General features: G+C 47.7%; 2 protein-coding genes and 1 long non-coding RNA gene across 7 annotated transcripts in view; 2 read left to right on the top strand and 1 right to left on the bottom strand.

The window, feature by feature from the left end:
• SF3B3 (splicing factor 3b subunit 3) overlaps nucleotides 1–3,319 on the top strand; it is a 38,924-nt gene extending 35,605 nt beyond the window's left edge. Inside the window, exons 22-26 of the mRNA XM_025268369.3 lie at nucleotides 2–214; nucleotides 779–877; nucleotides 1,518–1,661; nucleotides 2,240–2,344; nucleotides 2,725–3,319. Of these exons, the coding sequence (XP_025124154.1) occupies nucleotides 2–214; nucleotides 779–877; nucleotides 1,518–1,661; nucleotides 2,240–2,344; nucleotides 2,725–2,865 (702 nt within the window). The 3' untranslated portion in view covers nucleotides 2,866–3,319. The remainder of the gene's footprint in view (nucleotide 1; nucleotides 215–778; nucleotides 878–1,517; nucleotides 1,662–2,239; nucleotides 2,345–2,724) is intronic.
• Nucleotides 3,320–11,588: 8,269 nt separating this feature from the next.
• The window catches only part of IL34 (interleukin 34), a 59,732-nt gene continuing 45,858 nt past the window's right edge, over nucleotides 11,589–25,462 (top strand). For 2 of the 5 annotated variants that reach the window (XM_006041978.4, XM_044932159.2), the window contains exons 1-2: nucleotides 11,593–11,778; nucleotides 23,857–24,039. The gene's annotated coding sequence lies outside the window, so the exon portion shown is untranslated. Of the gene's footprint in view, nucleotides 11,779–23,856; nucleotides 24,040–25,462 lie in introns of all 5 variants that reach the window. The other 3 variants (XM_006041981.4, XM_006041980.4, XM_006041976.4) reach the window with 2 other exon arrangements.
• LOC123330450 lies at nucleotides 21,495–22,766 on the bottom strand. Its single transcript, XR_006546413.1, has 2 exons — nucleotides 22,525–22,766; nucleotides 21,495–21,708 (listed from the first exon to the last, which is right to left on the bottom strand). It is a non-coding gene; the product is annotated as an uncharacterized LOC123330450 (long non-coding RNA).

The raw sequence follows: 25,462 nt of genomic DNA, 5'->3' as shown, positions 1-25,462 counted from the left end.
GCATATCGCCAACTACATCTCTGGGATCCAGACAATTGGACACAGGGTAATTGTATCTGATGTCCAAGAAAGTTTCATCTGGGTTCGCTACAAGCGTAATGAGAACCAGCTCATCATCTTTGCTGATGATACCTACCCCCGATGGGTGACCACAGCTAGTCTCCTCGACTACGATACTGTGGCTGGGGCAGACAAGTTTGGCAACATTTGTGTGGTAAGTTGATGTTTACTTGGGTTACAGGGATGTATGAAAAAAATGGCCCAATTTGTGGTAATACTGTAATCTCTAACTTGGAAAGTAAAAATGGGTATACAATTCTTTTAGCTTCCTCTGCCCCCATCCTGCTGTTCACCGCCTTCTTCCCCATGCCAGATGACTTAATAATGATAGATTTAGTTTGAGCTGAGGACTGATACTCTCACTCTTTGCCAGAAGTTGGGGTTATCTTTGTATTTAATTTTTTAATTGGAAGAAGATTGCTTTACAGTGTTGTGTGGGTTTCTGCCGTACAAACGAATTGCCATAATTATACATATTGTCTTCTCCCTCTTGAGCTTCTCTCCTCACCCTTGGCTTATCTTTTAAAGCCCAGTCTGGATTTTCTTGAATAGCTCTGGAGTTTCTCCCTCATTGGCCACCAGAACAGGTGCTGGCTCAGGTCTGCCAGATGCGGCGCCCCAAGGTTTGCTTGCAGGGACCTGGGGCAGACGTGCTGCTTGGTGACCAGGGTCAGTACATGCAGAACCCAGCTCTGTGATTTGTGTCTCTTCATTTTAGGTGCGGCTCCCACCCAACACCAATGATGAAGTGGACGAGGATCCCACTGGAAACAAAGCCCTGTGGGACCGGGGCTTGCTCAACGGGGCCTCTCAGAAGGTAGGCTTGCAGAAGCGGCCCCAAGGAGGGGCATCAGCCTGCGCGGTCCGTTCGTCAGGACCTTCACCAAGGACACATCTCTTTAGTGTTTCATCCACAGTGCACACGACTATGTGTGCAGGGTGGCTTTGACACAAGATAAGCAAGTTACTTCCCCATTTTTATGATAGAACAAATTTTTCTGAGACATTTTAGCATTGTAAATTTCTTCGGTGCATAGTGGGTTCCTTGGAAAGGGTGGTTGCACAGGTTCACTCAGGATACTAACCAGCTTTTCTCTGCAGTATGTCCTGGGCTTTCCTCTTTTGTAGCTCTGAACTTTAAAAATAGATCCATTTTACTTTAGAAGGCAAGCCTACAGATTGCAGTTTTTTAAACTTTCCTTGTTTCTTCCTTTTTTGCAAACTTGATATTTAACAAAAATGTTTTTCAGCTATAAATCAGAAAATATCTACCTTCAGCATGTTTGTGAAGGTATTAAATTCTATGCTAAGAACAATCCAAAGTACGTTTAAATTTTAATAATTTATGAAATTATCAAGGTGGTGAAATCTGCCCTTTGGAAGTGCCGTTTGCTCTTGGGAATCTAGAACAGTCTCCTGAGGGCACACATCGTGACTAGTCTGGTTTTGACTCGCAGGCAGAAGTGATAATGAACTATCACGTGGGCGAGACAGTGCTCTCCTTACAGAAGACCACACTGATCCCTGGAGGCTCAGAGTCGCTTGTCTACACCACCTTGTCAGGAGGCATTGGCATCCTTGTCCCATTCACATCCCATGAGGTAACATCTTCCACAGTCCTCTGGCTTTTCATTCCTCGGGTTGTTCCTTAGTGTTAAATTGGCCTAAGAGGGCAGTCCAGTTTGTGTCCATATGCAACTAGGAGTGTTGTGGAATTTTTGTAAGGTAACAGGAGTATCTGGGAGAAAGGAATCTTGACTTTTTTCCCTTGGGGAAAGCCATAATTTATACCATGCCAGGGTTTGGTTAGTTTTCTGATATGACTATAGGGTAGTCAGGGCTTGAAGCCCCAGAGCCACACCAGATGGGGTGGTGTGGACTGGGTACTTAATGCTTCCTAGGGTCAACTCTGGGATTGGCTAAATTTGGTGTATGTGGTTGTAGCCAAGGAAGATGGGATTAGGAATCTGACTTCACAAACCACTCTGCATATGGTGTTTTCTCTTATATTCTGCAAATACAAAGGGGTTTTCATCTGTGGTCATGAGGAACAGTTATTTCACATCTGCTTGGGTGATAAAAATCAATGGCCTGTTTGTTCACTGTGCTTTTGGAAACCGTAGACTAGTAGTTGAAATCTTTTTTCTTTAGTGATCGATTCTTTGTTTTTTTCCGCCAGGACCATGACTTCTTCCAGCATGTAGAAATGCACCTCCGGTCCGAGCACCCCCCTCTCTGTGGGCGAGACCACCTCAGCTTTCGTTCCTACTATTTCCCTGTTAAGGTAGGTCTTTCTTGGAAACTCTGGTTGCAAAGGGGGATTCTCAGCCCATTTAACCAGTCTTGTCTTTGGGCCTCCCACCCTTAAAAATCAGCAGAGTCTTTAATGAAGGAGCATTGAGAGGATGGATTTATGGAGGCAGTAATGGGGGAGGAATAGTTAGTGATAGTCAGAGACCTCTTCCCTTAGGACAGAGCATAGCCAGAGAAGAGCTCTCACCCAGTTTTGCTCAGTCAATTTTGAATAGTGTTCCTGGCTCTGTAACTGGAGTTCAGATATCTGAGGGGGAAAAAAACCTTTCCTGGCAGTTGCTGCTTTTGGCATGTGCCATTTTCTTTGGGCATCTCACCTTTTTCTTCCTCTCTTGTCTTTCCTTGTCTTAGAATGTGATTGATGGAGATCTCTGTGAACAGTTCAACTCCATGGAGCCCAACAAACAAAAGAATGTGTCTGAAGAACTGGACCGAACCCCACCTGAGGTGTCCAAGAAGCTTGAGGACATACGGACTCGCTATGCCTTCTGAGCTCTTTTCCTGTGGGGTTTATCAGAGACTTTATTTCCCTCACCACGTGACTGTGAATCTCTGTGACAGAAGGGTGGTGATAATTAATACTTTGTAATGTTAAAGCTCTTAGCTCTTCCCATCCACTCTTTTCCTGGAGTGACAGGTTTCCGCTAAAATTGGCACTGAGATTTGCTACACTTCTCCTTGCCTGGTACATAATCCACTGCCCCCAGGTTCTGGTGTGGAATACAGTGTCCCTTTTCCCAAAGCTTTCTTGCATTGATATTTTTGGCTATCCTGCCTACTTTTGTACACACCTTTAATTTTTAACTGGTTTACCTGTAAATACAGTTTTGTATGATGTTGTCTTTGTGGGGCTTAACTGAGGTGGGGACCAGGTTGGTTATAGTACAGCTCCGGAGTTCTGCCACTTTGGAACCTAACCAGGAATACAAACCTAGCTTTTGAGGTGGCTGGCGTCCGTGTGTCTGTTCTGGGGTGAGAATTTAGGTGGAAGATGGAGCCTGAGTTGGAAAACAGTATCCTGCTTCCGACCAACTTGGACTTCTGCTGCCCTGTGGCCTCTCACTCCCTGCTCTGTGCCGGCGTTTGGACTTCTCTAGTCTTCGCTGCGATGCAGATGAAGCATGGAATCAATGATAATCATGTTGTCGTCCATACCTCTTCCCATTGGATAGTTAGGAAGGGGTCTGGTGTCTTCTTCCATTTTGCCTCCCTTCTACTTTGAGGCCATAGAGTGAAGGAGTTGGTCTGAATTCCAGCTGCCTCATCTCTTAGAAGATGCTCCTTTTACTTCCACAGTTCTTGAAATAATCATTTGTCATCTGTCTACTGGGAAAGATCAGTAAGTACAGAAGAACCTGCCCTTGGGAATAAAGTCAGTACATGTAGTCACTTTTAAAAGAAAGGCACATGGGTAATGGGCTGGAGGGGGGCTGTCTTCAACATAGCTCCGAAAGGCCCTCAGGACGCGGAGTTGTGGCTGGAAGTGACCCAGACTCAAATGTTCCAGCTCACACTTAAGAATTCCGCTGTCAAGCCTTGCCACTGTCGAGCTGTATGGGAAGCCTTAACATTCCAGGCAGTCCCTTAACTTCACTGAGGCCCAAGTCACATTCTTTCCGAGTGCTTCATAGAGTAACACGATTCTCTGTGTGTGCTCAGTACTTCAGTGGGACAGATCTTCTGGCAGGCGCGGATTAGAGTCAGGAGTGAGTGTGGTTCCATAGAACCTTTGACCTCCAACAGCTGGCATTCCACAGTGCAGAGTGTTCCTGATGCCAACCCTGGAACTGTGTATCTTCAGTCATAGCTTGATACGAGACTGGTCAGTAGAGACCTCATTTTGCCAGGCATTGAATCCCTAACGGACACTTTTTCTTTTTCACTTAGCTCATGGGTATGCTTAGTAGACCGCACTTTGGAATTACATCTGCATAGCCTGATTCCAGGGCTCATTTCCCCGTGGCCCGCACTCATTCCATGTCTCTTGTCAGACTGTGTGGCATTGATGTGCAGTAGTATGGGAAACGGCATAGATGTTTGAGCGATAGCTCCTTGTTCCCAGCCTCTCTCCTTTTCTTCCTACAATAGTAAGCAGTTATGTAAGAAAGGAAAAAAAAATTTTTCCCAAACTTTAAACTCCTTATTTTGTATTGGTATAGCCAGTTAACAATGATAGTTTCAGGTGAATAGCCAAGGGACTTAACCATACATATTTACGTATCCATTCTCCTCCAAACTCCCCTCCCATCCAGGCTGGCACGTAACACTGAACAGTGTTCCAAGGAAAGGAAAACGATAGAATCAGGAATTGCCACCCTTTTGTTGTTCTGACCATGTAGACAGCAGTTTATTGGTCCAGCCCAGGGCAGGGAGAAACCACGTATACTTAGGGATACTGCAGGCTATGCAAGACAACAGGGATTGCACTCAGGAACCCAGTAAACAATGGGGGGCTTTGGGAGGCTTTGGAATATCAGGAAAGGGCAATTCCTAGTTCCTTTGGGAAGTTGTGATTGGCTTGTTGGAATAAACCCACAGACTGCTAGCCAGAGGTGGGCAGGAACTGTGCCTGGTCCTTCGACATGGAGGATTATTTAGCAAGGGAACCTCATTCATGAAAACAGAGTGGGGAGGGAAATTTGGGATTAGGCCATTTGAAGCCCTTCTGATTTTATAGCATATGATAACTGAATCTTAATTTTAGATCTTATCCAACTGGGAATGTATATGGTCATGTGATTAGTGCCCCACCCGAGAGCTGCCTTGAAGGCCAGGCGAGGGTGAATTTCACATTGGATCATCCTGTGCTTCCAGTATGTTACAAGGCTCTCCTGTGTTCCTGGGAAGATGGTACACACTCAGTGGAATCGTCAGAGAAATAATGGGTGTGTACTGGGAAATGTTAACATGACAACAGATTATGAGCTAATATTCTGAGCGTTGTGCTAAGCATGTGAGAAATCAGGGCTCGTTCAGCTGGACTTGACATTTTCGTAGGGGAGAGAAGCCTACACGTGTGAAGTAATCAGGCAACAAGTTCGCTCTGGTTAGGTCGAATAACTGCCAAGTGAGCTTGGGCAACCCGTTTGACAATTTGGAGGCTTGGCTCCCCCGCCGTAGAAAGAAGGGAGAGATGCAGTATATGCTGCTCGGGAGTCCCGAAGAACGTAGTCACGTCTTAGTTCCTCTGAATTACAGCGCTAAGCAGCACATCAGTGACTCGGTATCTTGGGAGTACAAACTATGTTTATTTTTCCCCCCAAATTTCCTAATCATGAAAATCATCCCTTAGGCCACTCACAGGCCTGAGTTCCGTCAGGTCTCTGCCTCTGATTAGATTCATGATTTTGGTCAGGCCATTGACTTCTCATGCATAACGGGGAGATAAACAGTTTGATGTCAGTAAAATGCGGGCATAGACCTCAAACACCCAGCAGTCCGCCCAGCACATTATAGGTTCTTCCTGATCCACATGTGAGCTCTCACTATGTGGGCCTAGATAAGCATGGTTAAGTCCTCCATTTTCCTCCAGGAGCTAACGAGAGTGTGGATCCCCTTCCCTTCCCACCCCTGACAAATCACAGTGATGTTCTCTTCCCCTCACACTGCCTCACGATCGCTGTCTCTGTCACCCTTGTCAGATGGGTGCTGAATAAGATCAAGAGCTTTGGAGGATGCTCAGACAGCATTTCAGCGCCATAATTGAGGGACGTTCTCTGGGCTTGATTCTTCATGAATTCTCACAGCTGGAAAGATTTTCTTTTCTCCAGTTTTGATCTAATTCACATACATCATTGTGTTTGTTTAAGGTGTACATCATAATGGTTTGATATATATAGTCTAATTCATCATCTCTTGAAAAGACAAAATGAGAAGATTTCTGAAGAGAATTCTTAGGATTTATTGTTACCAACTATATCACATAGCAGTGTTTAGTCATCATGTTGTACACTATATTCCTAGTACTTTTTTCTCTTTTAACTGGAAGTTCTATCTTTTGACCTCTTTGTTATAGTGTCCTGTCCCCCTGTTCTCCCTTCCGCTCCTTCCCTTACAAATCTGGTCTTTTTCTATAAGTTATTTGGTTTTATAGATTCTGTATCTAAGTGAAGTTACAGGGTAATTTGTCGTCTTGTTTCTAGGTTATTTCACTTGAGCATATGGCACCCCACTCCAGTACTCTTGACTAGAAAATCCCATGGACGGAGGAGCCTGGTAGGCTGCAGTCCATGGGGTCGCTAGGAGTTGGACACGACTTCATTTTCACTTTTCATTTTCGTGCATTGGAGAAGGAAATGGCAACCCACTCCAGTGTTCTTGCCTGGAGAATCCCAGGGACGGGGGAGCCTGGTGGGCTGCCGTCTATGGGGTCGCACAGAGTCGGACAAGGCTGCAGCGACTTAGCAGCAGCAGCAATGCCCTCAAGATTTATCCAATCCTGCGAATGGCAGGATTTCCTTCTTTATGACTGAATAATATTTTACTATACATATACACACACCACATTTTCTTTTTTTTTTTTTTTTTTCACATTTTCAAGTTTTTGAGAGTTGTCTGTACTGTGCCAGTGGCTGTACCAGTTTACAGTCCCACCAGCAGTGCGCGAGGGCCCCCTTTTCCTCACATCCTCAGCACCATTTATCACTTGTTTTCCTCATGCTGGTTCTAACAGGTGAGAACTGATTTAGCATATTGTGGTTTGATTTGCATTTTTCTAATGACTAGTTTTGTTGAGCATCTTTTCACGTACCTGTTGGCCATTCATGTATCTTTCAAAGAAAAAAGCCTGTTCAGGTCCTTTGCCTATTTTTTAATTGGATTTTTTTGTTTTTGCTGTTGAGTTCTCTGAGTTCTTTATGTTTTTGGATGTTAGCCCTTTATCAGACACCTGGCTTGCAAATAATTTCCCCCATTCCATAGGATGTCTTTGACTTTGTTTCTTTTGCTGTATGCTATGCTAAGTCACTTCAGTCGTGTCCGACTCTGTGCGACCCCATAGACGGCAGCCCACCAGGCTCCCCCCGTCCCTGGGATTCTCCAGGCAAGAACACTGGAGTGGGTTGCCATTGCCTTCTCCAATGCATGAAAGTGAAGTCGCTCAGTCGTGTCTGACCCTCAGCAACCCATGGACTAGCCTTCCAGGCTCCTCCATCCATGGGATTTTCCAGGCAAGAGCACTGGAGTGGGTGCCATTGCCTTCTCCAATGCATGAAAGTGAAGTCACTCAGTCGTGTCCGACCCTCAGCGACCCATGGGCTAGCCCTCCAGGCTCCTCCACCCACGGGATTCTCCAGGCAAGAGCACTGGAGTGGGCGCCATTGCCTTCTCCGTTTGCTGTATGGTAGTCTAATTGAGTCCCACGTGCTCATTTTTTTATTTTGTTGCTTGAGTTTTTAGGTGTCGTATCCAGGAATTGTCACCATTGAGCTCCCTCTGCATGACCGTGAGTTTGCTCGTTCTCTGCAAAACAGGGACTCTGACAAATGGAAGTTTAGGATCCCAGACACAAGGAATTAGGCTTGAATATGTTGAGACCAGTCTTGTCTAGTTCAGAGTTTCTGCTGTAGGACCTAGAGAAAGTTTTTAGTAAAATGTAGTGATTGGATGAGGCTACATTGCAAACTCCATCTGTGTTAAGGGGACCACATCAACTCCTTTGGTTTAGTTGTGTAACCCGTTAAGTGGAGAACTCTGCTGCTGTGCAGAACACACATTAGAGGCTGCAACGGAACAGGAGTGTCACCCCACCAAGGCATTTGCCCTTGCTTATTAGGATTGCTCTTTTTCTGCTGCCTTTAAGTCTCTGCAACTTGGGTCTGAAAAAAGGACTCAAAAAGTTTTAACTGCCTCAGCGTTTCCCTGACCTCACGAGTAGAGGTTCCACAGATGTTGTTTCATTTGGAAGATCTTTTGCTAGGAATAGCATTCCTTGGGGGGAGGGGGTTCAAGTTGGACTGTGGGTGGAATGTCAGCTTTTATCTGTTTTTTTTTTTTAATGTATTGCTAGCAAGACAGCTGCTGGGACTGGAAAAGGCTCTTGAGGTTCACTTACTCATAGGGAAAGCTCTCATCTCCAGAACTCATGCTGCTCTCACGACTGCAGCCCCTTTTGAGGTTGTTGGTGGGAAGCCAGAAACGTTTGGAGAGTTCTGCAGATGAATCAACCTGGCTTTCAGCTTTAATTCCTAAATTCTGTTTCTATTCAAAGTAGAAATGGCATGGGTTTGTGTGAATCATCCACTTGCTCATTTGCATGTTAATATTTTATGTGAATATTTTTAAGTTTATTGCACCCTTAAAATATCTTTAAGGGCCATATACAGAGCTCTGGTGCTGAAGTGAAATGTTCAAAAAAACAATGTAGGGATACAGATGACTGGTATATGTAGGTAGGACTCAACACCTCTGCTGTCAGTGGCTGATTTATATTTGGGGATCTGATAACCCACTATGGACCTTGTATGAAGTCTGAACTGAAGTCAGTGGATGTGGACTCCACAGCACTCAGGAAAATCCCCTTCACCACTCTGCATCAACATAACCAAGAGCTGTTTCTATAGAGGCTTTAGAAGTCAACATCAAGAGACATGCCTAATCCACTAGAAGATGGTGCTACATTCATTTATTCCACCAGCGTTGCCTGAGCACCTACGGTGTGCCAGCTCCTCGAATGTCTGCTCTACTGCACCCAGGAGTCCTTATAACAGAGTAGTTTCTGTCCCTCTGAGTCTGGTGGTGAGGTGAATCTGCCAGCAAGCCTAAGGCCCATGTCACTAGTTTCCTCAGATAAAACAGTCACAGCATTGGGACTTCTGGGGGAAATCAGAGACAGCCAAAGATTTTAGCTCAGGGAACCTGTTGCAGTGGCAACATCTGTTCTGCCCCAAATTAGTCTGCTAGGGATGACTGGGCATCTGTCTGTTTCGCAATCTGGTAATAATCAGACCTGGAAATCACTAGGTGGCCTCCAGGTGACTGAGGGAACATGGCTTCTTGTTAAAAATGAAGCAAAAGAAATCAGAACACCAAGTTTCCCCTAGAGGACAAAGCTAAAGAGTCCGTACCACCTCACCCTCTAAATGCAGCAGTTCAGTCAGTACCCAGTCAGGTTTGGCTGTGATCCCTGAGTCAAAGTCACCTCAGTTCCCCACCTCTGTCTTTTAGAGTCTGGTCCTCAAAATTTTATCCCACAGGCCCACCCAGCAGAATTTACCCTTTTCTATAAAGCAAAATCTCTGGGAATGAGACCTGCTTTTGATTAGGTCATTTCAAGACAGTTTTCAAAGTTAATAATTTGGGGTCATGAGTGAAATGTGTGTGAGCTAGTGTGACGTGATGGTGAAGAGAAGTGTCAGCATTCACTGTGAGTCCCTGGGGGTGGGTGCATGCAGTGCTGTAAACACGGCCCACTGAGGAGTCTCTCGCCTTTAAGGAGCTGACGCTGCAGCCGGAGAGGGACTTCACATAAGTCAGTCTGAAACCAGATCCCATCTGCCACGTGTAAAGTGGGAGTGAAGTCCATTGCAGAACGCTGGATGCGAAGTCACATGACCTGGCTTCACCAGTCTCTAAGCTGGGCCTCAGCTTCCTTTCTGTAAAAGACCAACCTCTAGGGGTTATCATAGTAACAGTAAAGTACTTTCCACTGAGCTTCTGGGGATCTGAGGAGGTTTGGCCACTGAACTTGGGTCCAAAAGCCTTGGGAGACCTGGAGCCACCCCTATCTTGAACTGCAGTCGTATATGTGATGCCTTGAAAGAAAGGGATATCCCTCTAAGCCACGAGGTCCCAGAGAGGGCACAGAGGAGTTTTGTTCAGACTTCTGCAGGGCCCCATCCTGTGCTGTACCCCATCACTTCCACCCCATCTGTCCTCCCATGGGCTACTCAACTGCTCCACTCAGCTGGGCACAAATACAGCAAGACCTTGCTGAGGGTGTGGCCGGCGCCGTCACTGGCTTGCAGATGGGAGCAGGGAGTTAGCCATAGTTTTGGGTTGGCCAAAAAGTTGGTTCCGGTTTTTCTGTAACATGGAAGGATCCTAACGAGCTTCTTGGCCAACCCAGTACATTCCAAATGTAGGCATTATTGTCTTACTGCAAGTCCAGGGCCAAACCAGAAATCCGGTTTTGTCAGTCCAATTGAGAAACCATTTCTTGAGAAATTTTTTGAACAAGTACTTGTGCCAAGCATTAACATTCAGAATAAGACATGCTCATATCTAGGCCAGCATTTCCCAAACCAGGTGCTGTGGAATCCTAAATGTTAAATAAAGGACCTCTTAGTGAAGGATCCTGTGCTTGTATCAGGGAAACCTGCAAACTATCTTGGATAGTTTGATGCTTTGAACACAGCCCTTCCCTGATCCCTTGCTCTTTACTTGTCCACTGGTAGAGAAGCTGAAGGATTCCTTGAGGGAAATTCCGGGCAGTTCAGTGGCTAGGACTTGGCGCTTTCACTGTCATGGCCTGGGTTCAATCCTGGCCGGGGAACTAAGATCCTGCAAGGCTCCCTTGGGGAATTGGCCCACCCCTAAGCACTCCGAATATGGTCTAAGTACGTAAGACCTTGCTCTGAAAACTAGGTAGAGATGGAGCTCCCCCTTCGGTGGCCACAGAACTGCTGGCAGAACTGTTCTCAGCTCTCATTCTGACCCAGGCAAAGTGAGAGTGCTCCTTGTCCTTGGAGATGGGCTTGAGCATCTGTTGTGTCACCAGGAACTCCCACAGACACTGTGCCACACCACGCATTACACCAGGACAGGCCTGGAGACATGGAAAGAAGGAAGCCCTCTGGCTGTGTGATCTTGGTTTAGATACTTCCTCTCTCTGGGCTCATGTCTCCATCTGTAGGCTGGGTATTGATTGGTCCTCAACACTGATGATATTTATCAAAGGCCTTTTCTTCCTCTGATGTTTGTTCCCCTGTGTACATGTGCAGTCCAGACAGTACTACATCACTACGGTTAAGTTTTGTGGAAGGGTTCTTGTTGGAATAAATGTGCGAGGGAGAGGAGTTGGCATAGCCCCCTAAAACAGCCCATCCTGCCTAGGAGCCAAGACTTGGTCTGGGGACTTCCACCGTTAACTTGCCTGGCGCACTTGGTCAGAAGAGTTCCTGGCTGATCCTCTGGGCTTGTGGCCCCCTCCTACTCCACTCTCCGAGGCAGGCTGGGGCCACGTGGCCCTGCCCCGCCCTTGCTGGCTCCAGTTTCTGAATCAGTTGCAGTGGCCTGCTTTCCCCGCCCTTCCCATCAGTCGGGAAGCCTGGACTGTGCACTGGGGGAAGCCACAGCCTTTCCCACCTGGCACCCACTGCCCTCTGCCCTTGGTACCTGTTCCAAGCCCTGAAGCCCTTTAAAGCTGCCAGTGAAGCCCTAGAAGACTGTATCTTGGTACTAGAACAGGTAAGAAAGTGGTTGATTTTCTCTCATGTAGTTTTCTTTGCCTGACTTGTTCAAAACCCAACTTAGCTGCTTCCTTCACAGATCACAGCAAGAGGGATTTGAGCTAGACTTGAAAAACAGTCCCAGCAAGAAGCTCTGAATTACGTCTTAGAAAAATGGTGTGAATTCTCTGCTCTGCATTCTTCTTTAAACCTTTGCTTTCATCAGCTTTGCAGGAGAAAAGCAGTCCAAAGAGCTATAAAGCAAGTTACTTCTCTACGCATTCCCTTCTGAGTTTTGTAAATCAACAAACCCACATTCTTAAATGGTTGTCATGGGTTACTGAGGGCTCTTCCACCGGATATTGCTTTGGTTTTTAGATCTTAATGTATTACTGTGTGCGTGAGTTATGGACATGAATTACCTTATCAGAAATTGACTTAAAATTCTCTAAAGGAAAGGAAAAAATAAAATGGCATAAGTTAGGCTTCTTCCTTCAGATGGTTTTGTTGCAACAGTATTCTGAAATTAAAATGAAGTGTTCTGCTTTTGCACTTTGCATGGAAACCAACTAACTGGTTTTTAATTCCATGTGGTGTCCTCCAGGATATGCATCCTTTGTCCCTTAGTTGTGAGGTTTAGATCGCTTCCAGGTGTTTCGTGATTAATAATTCGGCTTTTATGGACAACTCTGTGGAAATAACTTCTTTTAGATTTTTTTTTTCTGTTAATCTCTCTTTTGGATTTTATTCTCCATCCAGAATAAATACTTGGGATAAAGGGCAAGAACATTTTTGTAGCTCAGCTCATGTTACACGTGGGGTCAGCTCATTCATAAGATTTTCAGGACCGTGATGGCATGAGGGAGTGGGTGGGGAACTTGTTTTCTCTAAATTTTTCAGGAAGTGGGCTGGAGGCAGTTTAGTACAGTGGTTAAGACTTGGCCTTTGAAGGCAGGAGAGCCTGGGCTTGTATGAATAGCTGCCTGACCTTGAACCCTCACCTAATGACTTCAGTTAGTTCACATGTAGAATACAGACTTTAAAACTCCTTAGCGGTACAGGAAAGGCAGAGAGAGTATTTGTAAAACAGTGTTGGTGCATAATAAGCACCCTGGAAGGCTCTTTCAAACCTGGGGCTTCCTCTGGGCCGTTTCAGACGCGAGGCAGAATTGAGACAGTCACCTCAGGGGCATTTTTTGACCTCTTCCCCCCTTCTAATTTAGCCTCCTGTTAGAGATGTTATTTGTTTGTTTAACTTTGCCCCAATCCGTGCTAAGGCTGGTGAACTGGGCACTGGGGAACCAGCAGTTCAAATCAGCCTCTTTCTGAAGGTCACCCAGACTCTCGGCCACCAGCTATCAGATCTGAATGCCACCAGTCCCATCTCTTAGCCACCCTCCTCAGAGGTCAGGTCTCAGGGATCACTTGACAGAGTGGAGGGTTCCTCCAAAGCCTGTGGACCCACCTTTGTCCTCTACCCTGGTAGATCCCTGGGAGGCCACATCGAGGCACGGAGAAATGCACCCAGGCTGGGTTCTAATCCCGGCCATACCAATTCCTGGTCAATGGACTCCTCTGAGTGTCAGTTTCCCCATCTGTAAAATGGGAATGTTAATACCTGCGCTAGAGAATTACATGAAATTATAGAGCCCGAGCGGCTGGCACTTAGTGGCCCATTACTGTGGAAGGTCAAGACCATGTTCCAGAGCCTTTGGGAAAGTACCAGAATTAGCCATAAAAGATAGGCAGAAGACTCACGTTCATTGTCAGTCAACAAACACTCATCATTCATGGTGCTGGACGCTCGGGAGAGATGTATAACACAGGCTCCCTGCTCTTGGTACAGGTGTACAGCCCATCCCAAGGGACAGAGGAAACAGTGGCTGCCTGGGCCCTGCAAGATACCCCGCTTGAAAGGGAAGAATAATCTGTGAGGCAGAGATGGGGGGCAAGGAGGACAAGATAAGCTGGTGTGGGGGAGCCTGGCTTGCGAGTTGGGCCCCAGGGCTCTGGGGCTCTGGTCCAGCTCTGCCATCCTCAGAGCCAGGGTCTTCTCTCCAGCCTCCAGTGAGATTTAAGGCACTCAGGTTTCTTCCAGCTCCTTTCTTCTGGGCGTCTGCAAAGTGTCTCTGGAGGCCACACTCCCCACCCCTGTAACACTGTCTGTCCATGGTAGCTGTCCGGGACCCAGCCTTGGTCTTGGGAGGAAGAGGCATCCTGTCTGAAGTGGACAGTCTGACTCTGTGACCCAGAGAGGCTCCACGGCAGTCTGAGAACGGCGGCCTCTAAGTCTGTGAGAATCCTGGAGCTTCTGGGCTCTGACTACTCTGCACACTTTTGTCTGACAGCCGTGTCCCACAACTGGGGAGTAGTGTACCCCGGAACAGGGTTGCAGTCATCCTGGGAATGTACTCTGGAGCTTCCCAGCAGCTGCCAAGAGTTCTGTCTGTGCATCTCAGCCAGGAAGGCTCAATAGCCACGCCTGGAGAACTAGCTAGGACTTCCCGTTTGGGGCCATCTTGTGGGTGAAGAGGTAGATGAGTGGGGATGTAGCTACAGTGAGCAAGGCTGAGGTCAGGGCGATGAGTCTAAAAGGCCAAAGAGATGTGGACTTGCTACTGTGGCCAGCTGCTCAGAAAGGTCAGGCCCTGCTCGTCAAGCTTGCTGGGTGCCTCTGGTCTCTTGTAGCATGAGAATGCCCACGTTCTGGCTCAGGATTCTCTCACCACATCCAAGCTTTATCACCCACAGGCCTCCTCAATCTTCCCCTCAAGGAAGGGAATTTGGAGCATGCTATGACATGGGTGAACCTTGAGGATATTAAGCAAAATAAGCTAGACAAAGAAAGACAGATTCTGTATGATCGCACTTATGGGAGGCAACTAAAAGGAGTCAAATGTGTAGAAGCAGTAAGTAGAATAGCAGTTGCCAGGAGCTGGGGGAAGGAAGGAATGGGGAAGTTATCGTTCAGTGGGTTTAGAGTTTCAGTTTTGGAAGATGAAATACTTCTAGAGACAGACGGTGGTAATGGTTGCACAACAAAGTAAATGTACTTAATACCACTGACATGGACAGTTAGAAATGGTTAAGATTTGCTGTTATGTGTATAGCACTACTGTTTAAAACTTGGTGTGGGGGGATAAGTAGTATATGCCTCATAGGGATTAAGAATTGAATGAAGCAAGTGAACTGAATTATTATTAATGTCAGGTTCTGGACACATCCAAGACTTTTTGCCTCACAAACCCAGCACTGGAGAAGATTCGTGTGTCCCTGTGGGGAGTGGCTGTGCTGTTCTGCATGAGATGTTCAGGATGAGGTTCAGGGGAGACTTCCTTAAGGAATGACTGAGGCCCTGCCCAGAGGGCTCCTGGCATTTGTGGGATGAGTAGGTTCCAGACACTGGAAAGTCCCTGGCAAAAAAAAAAAAGTCACTCCCACTAAGGGACAGTTTGAAAGGGAGGAGATTTTAGATCCACCTGAAGAACTTGTGATCAGAGCTGTTTGAATGTGGAATGGGCTGTCTTATGGAGTGCTGAGCTCCCCGTTAGTAGAGGCATGTAAGGAGAGTTTGGGCAAGTTGTAGATGAGACTCTTGCATGAGGCAAGGGTAGGGCAGAGGGTTTCCTAGGCTCTGTGCCTCTGTGATGTGATCCAGTCCAAGCCTGTGTAAAGATGCGACCCAAGTCAGAGGAAGGGGACAGGCAGGGGGAAGGCATGCTGCCAGCCTTCCCCTAAATAACAGTAATGGCAGCTGCTGCCGTTCTGGGTGGAGACCGTGTTAAATGCTGAACCGGCTTCATCTGAGATCCTCACAAGCCCAGATGGTGGGTGCTACTATCGTCTCCATTTTACAGCCGGGAGCTGAGGCCCCGCTGCCAGTTCCCAGGCTTAAGTCTCCCGCCCAAGGTCAGCCAGTAGGCCACAGAGCTGGAGTTAGAACACAAGCAGCCTGGCGCTAGCCCTCTGCCTCTGCAAGCTGGCTGCTCCCTGCTCCCCTGCCCCGGTGGCAGTCTCCCTGGGTGTTGACACTCTCACAAGGCAGGGATCTAGCAGCTGCCCCACTCCCTCCATCTGGTTTTTCTATGGAGCCAGGCCCCACCTGCTTGGCTCCAGGGTTCAAGGTTAACCCTAGGCAGACAACACTGGCCTGAATTAAGAGCCAGGCTCCTGGTCACTCAACATCCCCCTTCGCCTTCTGGTAAACAGGACCCGGCTTGACAATTCTCTTCAAGGTTCCAAGTCTTTTCCATAGCTGTTGAGTGAGTTCATTCTGTCTTCTTTTGCAACTGTGTTTTTTCCAACGCAGCTGTTTGGGTGCCAAGACCTAGTCTGCATGATTCAATTTGTCCAAGTTCCCAGGCTTAGCACCCACAAGTCAATAGATGCCATCCCTAACAGTGGCAGTACCATGGCCTCCTGTGTCCTCAGAGTTATAGAGGGAGCCCTGGCCGGGGTGGTGGCCTTACAGAATGACCCAGTTCGTGGGGCTGGCCTTGACACCTTATGAAGGTGCAGGCAGCTACCATGTAAAGACATCTCTGGACTTCCCTGGGGCTCAGTGGGTAAGTCTCCGTGCTCCTGCTGCAGACTGGTTCCCCAACCAGTCTTCGATCCCTGGTTGGGGAACTAAGATTTTACACATGACCAAAAAAAATTTTTTTAAATAAAGATAAAGGCATCTCCATGCCAGTTGGTCACTATTTCACCCAATCCATACAGATCCTGGGATTCTCCCATATTACAGATGAGGTGACTGAGGCTTGGAGAGGTGAATTCATGTGTTTAGAAATCAGGAGTCTTTCTCTCTCCCCTCGGGGTCTTGGAGGCTTCACACTGGTAGCTGATCTGACAGCAGTAGAAACAGTGCCACTTGCTGTTTGGCTGCATAACGTACCCTTAAGATTTCTCCCCCACTGCCTCCTGGTCCCCCACTGCCTCCTGGCCCCTCGCTGCCACCCTGGGAGCGGGCCCGGGCAGTGCTGTTTCACGGATGAAGAAGGTGATCTGGGGCTTCCCAGGGCCTCACAGAGGAGGGGGTACACCAGGGCAGGGTGGTGACCCTTCTGGTCCTCCTTGCTCTGCAGGCCCCGCCCTGCACTGGTGTCAGGCTGTGGAGCCCTCCTGCTGGCCTCCTTGGAGGCTCTGTCCCGGGCCCCAGTGAAGCGAGTTAGGCACAGAGGCCAGCAGACCAGCTGGCCCAGAAGAGGCTGGGCTGGGGCCAGGTACTTTCCAATGTCCTCCCGCAGCTGGGAAACCTTTCTTGGATGAGAAGGTGCCTCCGGGTCTTGCTTGCCCTGGTCTGCCTCCCAGCCCAGAGAAGACTCCTCTTCTCCCTGTCCACGGAAGTCACATAGGCAACATAATCAGCGATGGTGTTCTGGAACCTGTGAGCCTATGAAGCGTGACCGTTAACCCCAGAGGAGGAAGCTGAGGCTGGTTTAGAATCTGGGACTTAAACTATCTGCTCTCTGCTGGCAAAATCCATAACATTGGATGAATCATTTTCACTGTATACTTTTTCAGTTTTCAGTAATAATTGGTGTTTTTTTTTAAGGACGGTTTTAATTTACAGAACAGTTGAGGCGAAAGTGTAGAGAGCTCCATATAGCCACACCACCACAGATACACAGTGCCGCACATTACTAATATGGGTTATTAATGTGATGTTTGGTACAGTTGATGAATTATCATTAATACATTATTATTATACTGGGAAGGATTGGAGGGATTGGGGGCAGGAGGAGAAGGGGACAACAGACGATGAGATGGCTGGATGGCATCACCGACTCGATGGACGTGAGTTTGAGTGAACTCCAGGAGTTGGTGATGGACAGGGAGGCCTGGCATGCTGTGATTCATGGGATCGCAAAGAGTCAGACACGACTGAGTGACTGAACTGAACTGAACTGACTGAATACATTACTAAAATTCATAGTCTCCATTAGGGTTCACTCCGGTGTTACACATTTACAGGTTTATTTATTTTTGGCTCTGCCGGGTCTTCATTGCTGTGCGTGGGCTTTCTCTGATTGTGGCAAGCAGGGACTACTCTTAGCTGAGGCTCGCAGGTTTGCTGGGCACATGGGCTCAGTGGTTGCAGTGAACAGGCTTGGTTGCTCTGTGGCACGTGGGATCTTCCTGTACCAGGGGTCGGACCCATGTCTTCTGCATTGCCAGGCGGATTCCCAACCTATGAACCACCAGGGAATTCCCTATATGGTGATTTTTAAAAAAAAAATATTTATTTGGCTGTGCTGGCTCTTAGTTGCGGCATGCAAACTCTTAGTTGTTGTACATGGGATCTAGTTCCCTGGCCAGGGATCGAACCCTGGCCCCCTGCATTGGGATCACAGAGCCACTGGACCACCAGGTAAGACCCACTTATGTGGTGATTGACAATCTGTACAAATATAGGCAATGTGTTCTTCAGCCCTTGCATCTAATAAGTGGTACCAGTTTTACTGAGTAGGGGATGGTTCTTCATATAGCTGTACCTCCTGGGAATAGAGCAGGCAAATGCCCAGTTGGCCCAGGCCCTGTAGGAACAATTCTGTAAAGAGTCTGGGAGTCCTTTCCCTCAAGGCATGGCTTAGACCTCCTGCAAGAACTGTTCCCCAGGCCCTTTCAGGCATGTGATCCTCCATTACAGACCTCTCAGAGGTCACCTTCCTTCATCATGGGGCTTAGAGGAACGGTTGCTGTCCTGGCTTCTGCCTCCAGCTCATCTTGCACAACAGTGTTCCCTGAGTGTGTTCACCAGGTTACTCCCCTGCTCACAACCTGTGCTGGCTCCGTGATGCCTGGCACACGGAGAGGTGCGTGGCACTGAGGGCCTTCTGTAGTCTGGCGTTGTCCTGCCTGTCCAGCGTGCACTCCCGTGACACCCTGATGCTGCTCCTCAGCTCTGGACAAAGGACCTTCTCTGCTGTCCCGAGCACTTGCCCTGTAGCCTCATCTCCATTCCATGCTCCCTTTATCCCCACTTCTCTCTCCTCCGTAACGTCTCTTGTCCCCGTTTTCCATCTTCATCTTCTGGCTTGAGTCTCCTTCTCCCCGCCATGAAGCCTACTTGGACCACTTTGGCTGAATTTGATCCATCCTTTTTCAAGCACTTATTACATGTACTGTCCACACCATACAGACTAGCCTTGAATCATTCTGTACATGTTCTCTGGGCCTGCCTCCCAAGATCACCAACTAGCCTGTGATTTCCATAAGAGCAAAGAACTGAATACCCAAGAGCCTATGGTGGTTCTGGGCATATAGTGCCTGCTTACTAGCCATTAACAACAAGACACTGCATATGGAAATGGTCTGTAACTCTCAGGTAAGATAGCAAGATGCTCAACAAGGCTCTTAGTGTTACCATATTCCACTGATTCTAAAACACACCTTTCTCCCACTCCCTGCATTTTAACATCTCCTCTGAAATCAGGATCAACGGCAAATCACAATTTAACTGACAGGTTTTTTTTCCTCTTTCGCAGTGTCACATATAATTTTTGTGCCTTTTATAACCAGTTGTGCATTAGACTTAAGGAGATGAGGTGTTACTGGTTGATGTGAGAATGTGTTTCTGGAATGGACCTGCTGATAAGCTTCTGGGAGAAATGTGGGGAGTCTAGGAAAGGTGAAGGGAAACTGGGTGAAGAGAGGATGCTGGGGGAGATGACAGACGCTGGGAGAAGCGGGGGATACTAGAAAAGGACGGGAGGGCACCCGACTGAGCCCAGAAGCTTTTCCAATAACTCTGAGTTGATTCAGCTATTCCTTCTTTTCATATTCCTATCGTCTGTGCGTATGCTACTTCAGAGGCTGATTCCCAGAGGCAACCTCTGGGTCCCTCTCTGAAGTTGCAGGGTGCTCAGGAGAAGGCAATGGCACCCCACTCCAGTACTCTTGCCTGGAAAATCCCATGGATAGAGGAGCCTGGTGGGCTGTAGTCCATGGGGTCGCTAAGAGTCGGACACAACTGAGCGACTTCACTTTCAATTTTCACTTTCATGCATTGGAGAAGGAAATGGCAAGCCACTCCAGTGTTATTGCCTGGAGAATCCCAGGGGCGGGGGAGCCTGGTGGGCTGCCATCCATTGGGGTCGCACAGAGTCGGACATGACTGAAGCGACTTAGCAGCAGCAGGTTACCCCTCCAGCTTCAGATTCTTTGGGGCTTCATCTCATATGCTGGGCCTCCCTTAGCTTCACAGTCACATTCTAGCTGCATAAAGCTGCTGGGTGGGAGAGAGTGGTCTTCTTTTGCCTTCAGACTGCCCTCTAATGTGGCATTATCAGCAAGGGCTCTGGGGTAAGACATATTCAAATTTAATACTTGCTGTCCCATTTGTTAGCTGTGTGAGTTTTGGTAGCTTGTAAAACTTTCTGAGCTTTGGTTTCCTCATCTTTAAAGTGAGGGTGAGAGAATTCCCTAGAGGTCCAGTGGTTAGGACTCTGCACTCTCACTGCTGAGGGTGCAGGTTCAGTCCCTGGTCAGGGAGCTAAGATCCTGCAAGTCGCAAAGCACAGCCAAAAAAAAAAAAAAAAAGGATGAGAATTTCTAACTCTGGTATTGATGTGCATGTGTAGTGGTGGAAAGGAGATTAAATGACATTAAATGATTCACATTAGCTCTTATTGTGTTGCTGCTTATCATCACTGTCCTTTTAGTCTTTTTATTCAAGCTGAGGTAGCCCTTTCAGCCCCTGAGGTAGCTTCTCACGGACACTGCCGACATTATCAATCCAGATTTTACGGGCCCCAAACACCCCTGAAGCAGAGGGAGCACCGTCTCCCTGGCCATCCCCAGCGCTGACTGGGAGCTCTGACTCTTTTCCCTCTTTCTGTTAGTTTCCTCTGAGCACCTGGCTGTTGCCTGCTGATCACCAGAGCTCTAGTTTCATTAGAGAAATAAAGAAAAAGGCCGTGTAAGGTTATAGCTAAAACCAACATAAGGAAAAAGAAGTGTAAGTGAGGCTCTTTTTCAATGAGATGTAAGATTTGATAGTTTTTCAGGGAAACTACAAAAAGATCCAGAAATTCAGGATACAAAACAATCAGCACTTTTTTTATGCATAGCTGAGCTGCATGGATGGCCCCTGGACAAGACAGTAAAGGAAGCTGGGAGGGAGCAAGGCTGCTTTGCCTTCCCTGAGGGCCCTTCACTGGTCTGGATAACCCAGGGAAGTAGACTGAAATAGCCACAGAGACTAGGGCCAAAGTTTTGAGCCTACATGAAGCAGGGAGGTAGAAATGAGAACCCCACATACAGCTGAGACTCTCAAGGGTTTAAGCCTCTTTTAAGTGAAGTAAGGCCAGAAAAAATTCAGCCACTAAGGCAGAGGAGGAAGCTTTTCTAACCTGGACTGGGTCTGGTTGGAGACGAGGAAGGCCTCCTGTTAGAAATGTATAATCACATCTGCCCTCTTTTGGATTTGGGATTATATTTACACTACTCATGTGATCCTAGAGTCTCTAGGCCAGGAAGTGATCATAAAAACTACTCCCAGCTGGAAAATTCATAGAGAAAGAAAGTAGAATGCTGGTGGGCAGGATGTGGCCAGTGCGGAGGAGGCGGGAGGAAAGGGAGTTGCTGAATGGATATAGAGTTTCCCTTTTGCAACATGAAGAGTCCTGGAGATTGTACAATAACATGAAAATATTTAGCACTCTTGAACTGTATGCTAAATTTTATGTTATGTATATTTTACCACAATAAAAAAAAAACTGCAAAAAAAGATTTGGAGGGATTTCCCTTAAGGATTTTATTCTTGAGTGAGAAAAGTAAGAAATGGAGATGGGTGTTAATATGATCCCCTTTTGGCAAAGTGACTCCAAATAAAGCCAAACTTGACCCCAAACCCCACACTTGTATTTGCCTGTGAAGTTCTGTATAAACACACAGGAGCATGAAGAAGGTAGTGAAGGCTTCCCATCAGGGTTGCTTGTGTAGGCTGCAGATGAAGAAAGAGAAGGAAAATAAAAAGATTTTGGTGCAATTGAAAATATCTACAATACCCAGCCTTTACTCTGTCTGCTCTGACCCTGTTTATGAAAGAGGATATCTGATTGTGAGTGCTTGCCTCCATGGGATAAAAAATTAGATTGCGGACTTGCAGATATGCCCTCTGTGCCAATGGAGAAGAAAGCAAGTTATATGGATCTGGTGATCTTACTTTATTTACACAAATAAGCAAACGTCAGTTCTATGTGTGTATACACCCTCATGTATTGGTGTGAGCATGGAAAAGATGTGGAAAGACAGGTGTCGGCAACTAACGCAAAGCCAGACACTGCTGTAAAAGCAAGGCACATGACATACAGCCGGGAACGTGACGGAAAGCCAGGGCACATGACATAAAGCTGGGAACGTGACAGAAAGGCAGGGCACCTGACGGAAAGCCTTGGCACCGGAGAAAGCCAGGGCACGTGACGTGAAGCCAGACACGTGATGTGAACCCAGGGAACGTGACCGAAAGGCAGGGCACCTGAAGAAAGTGAGGGAATGTACGGAAAGGCAGGGCACCTGACGGAAAGCCTTGGCACCTGGGAAAACCAGGGCACGTGACGTGAAGCCGGACACGTGATGTGAACCCAGGGAACGTGACGGAAAGACTCTGCACCTGACAGAAAGCCAGGACACGTGACGTGAAGCCGGACACGTGACGTAAACCCAGGGCACACGGCGGAAAGACAGAGCACCCGCCATAAAGCTGGGCACCTGACGTCAAGTCGGACACGTCACACGCCCCCGACGTTTTGTCGCTTACGGTTCTGGAAGCTGGAAGTCTAACACCAAGGCCACGCTCGCTCTGAAGGTTCCAGCGGGCTCCGGCCTCACCTCTGCCCAGGCTCGAGGCCGGCCGGGGTTTGAGGCGCGCTGAGGGAAAGTCGGGGGAGGGGAGTGGGGGTGGGGTGGAGCCCGAGGGTGCCCACCACTGTGCCGTGGAGAGAGGGACCCGCCTGGCAGCTGCGGGCCCCGCGTCCGGGCCCACAGACGTTTCTGGAAGATCTTGAAGAACCGCCCTTTCCTTGAGCAGTTTCTCGCCTGTTAGGCGGGTTTTGAAGCCCCGCCCCCTCCCAGCCTGCGTCCTCCGCCCCTCCTTCCTCCTCGGCCACCTGCTCCGTGATCTGGCCTCCCTGTCAGCTGGGCTTGCAGCTTTTTGTCTTCGTGTGCCAGTCCCCGGCACCTGGGAGAGGCTTGGATCAGGAACACATGTAGAGCAGAATTTAACTGTGACCCCTCTAAGTTTCAGGGGGCGTGGGCAAGAGTAGGGGTCGTGGTGAAATCAGGGAGGGTCCTGGGTCAGACTGATGTGTGTGATGAGGGCCGGGTCGGGGGAGGTTGGTGACTGATTCCTTCTGGCCCCCGACCTCTTGGTTCCAAGTGGCTTGGGAACAGGGGACTGCCTCTGATTCTACCTTAGCTGCGATACTGATGCCTGTTACAGACAGACGAGGCCTCCCTTGTGGGTCTCTCTGCATTAATTAACACGGTGATTGAATTCTCCTCATGGTAGGCACTGAGCTAGGAATTCAGTGGGGCTTATGTTCCAGAGGGGTGGGAGATTCAAAACCACTAATGCATAGTTGTTTAATTACAGCTATGATAGCTTTTATGAAACACAGGCCCCATTGCCCTTGGAAGGTGTAACAAAGCAAGTTTGATGATGAGCCAGAACAGAGCCTGTGTGCCAGGGCCTGTGTTCCTGCCAATGGTCTTATTAGAGCAGGGCTTGAACCCAAACTCAACAAGTGTGAGGCCAAACCTTTGCGGGAAGTTGTGCCTTGTGTGACCAATACACTCCCCATAGCGGGGACCTCTGCAAACACCCCCATTTCCCTTCCACCACTCCTTCCCGACTCAGTTCAAACAGGAGTTTCTCAAACTCCATTTTTCAGATGGGTGAAGTGAGGCCTTATAGAAAGGAACTGATTTGCTCTCTAGGTCCCAAATTAGTAAGAAGCCAAAGCCAGGCTCCCTGGCACCATGCTCAGCCTGCCCGAGTCCCCACAGTCCATCCTCTGTGATGAGCCAAAAAATGAAAAACAAAGCTGCTCTGTTCACCCAGATTTCTGTTTTCTTCATTGTTCTCCACTAGGGACATTCCTGAATTGGTAAAGAAGGGACTGGCTCAGCCTCTCCTGGCAGTTGATCGGCTATGCTGTGCCTAACCAGAATTGAAAAGTCAGGAGACAGAGTTAGAAGAAGTTTGAGACTTTGAGGACCTCCCAACTAGAACAGAAACAGTGACCTCCCACCTGGCTCAGGACCCTGTGATCAGGTCAAAGGAAGAGGGGCACTGCAGGGGTGGGGTGCGCGTGTTATGGGGTGGGGATGGAAGGCATACAGAGAGACAGCTCCCTTGGAAAGGGAGCAGCTGGAGCAAACTGGATCTTCTGTGGGTCCAGGGCAGCACATGAAAGTGTCTGGGAGGGTGTGGGTGAGGGGAAGGGGAGATGGGAGGAGAGAGAATTAGGCTGGCAGGGGATGGGGGAAGGGCTTTATGCTCAGGGAACAGCAAGTGCAAAGGCATTGAGGCCAGTCAATCATCATGTGAGGGGAGGGGTGGACTCCAGGGATGAGAGCCTGACCCCTTGGTGATCCTGGCTCCATGGAGCAAAGAAAGGATCATGAGAGTCTTGTCCTGTGAGAGGAGACAGTTGTCTTTTCTCTGCCTTAGGCTGAGAAAAGCAGACAACCCTCCTCTTTCTCCGAAAATGCACATCTGCAATATTTTTTTAGTTTTTGCTTTTTTAAATTGTGGTAAAATATACATAACATAGGGCTTCCTTGGTGGCTCAGATGGTAAAGAATCTACCTGCAAGGCAGGAGACCCAGGTTTGACCCCTGAGTCGGGAAAGATCCCCTAGAGAAGGGAATGGCTACCCACTCCAGTATTCTTATCTGGAGAAATCATGGACAGAGGAGCCTGGTGGGCTGTACAATCCATGGGGTCATAAAGAGTCAGATATGACCGAGCGACTAATACACACACACACACACACCATAAAATGTACCATTTTTAAAAAGAGGTTTTTTTTTTTTTATGTGGATGATTTTTAAAGTCTTTATTGAATTTGTCATAGTATTGCCTCTGTTGTTTATGTTCTGGTTTCTGGCCTGTAGGATTTTAGTATTCCCCCCTCTCAATCCCGAATTGGAAGTCAAAGTCTTAACTACTGGACTGCCAGGCCATCCTTAAAAACTACCATTTTAAACATTTTTAAGTGTGTGGCTCATTGATATTAAGCACATTTACAATGTTGCATAACCATTATCACTATTTATAGAACTTTTTCATTATCTCAAACAGAAACTCTGTACACATTAAACAACTCTTCCTTTATCCCTCTCTCCATCCCCTGGTAACCTCTATTATACTTTCTAGCTCTAGATTTTGCCTGTTCTACATCCCTCAATATATATGAAATTTTTAAAGAATGAGTTTATTGTGGTAAAATTGACATGCAATAAACTGCACAAAAGTGCACAACTTGCTAAATTTTGATTATGCATTTGTTGTTGTTTGGTCACTAAGTTGTGTCCCACTCTTTTCAAACCCATGGACTACAGCATGCCAGGCCCCCCTGTCCTTCACTGTCTCCTGGAGTTTGCTCAGATTCATGTTCATTGAGTCAGTGATGGTATCTAATCATCTCATTCTCTGCCTCCCACTTCCCCTTTTGCCTTCAGTCTTTCCCAGC

This window comes from Bubalus bubalis, chromosome 18 (genome assembly GCF_019923935.1).
Source record: "Bubalus bubalis isolate 160015118507 breed Murrah chromosome 18, NDDB_SH_1, whole genome shotgun sequence".
In the NCBI taxonomy this organism is placed as follows: Eukaryota; Metazoa; Chordata; class Mammalia; order Artiodactyla; family Bovidae; genus Bubalus; species Bubalus bubalis.
Note: the sequence above shows the minus strand (reverse complement) of the source record. Positions and strands in the feature narration are given on the sequence as shown.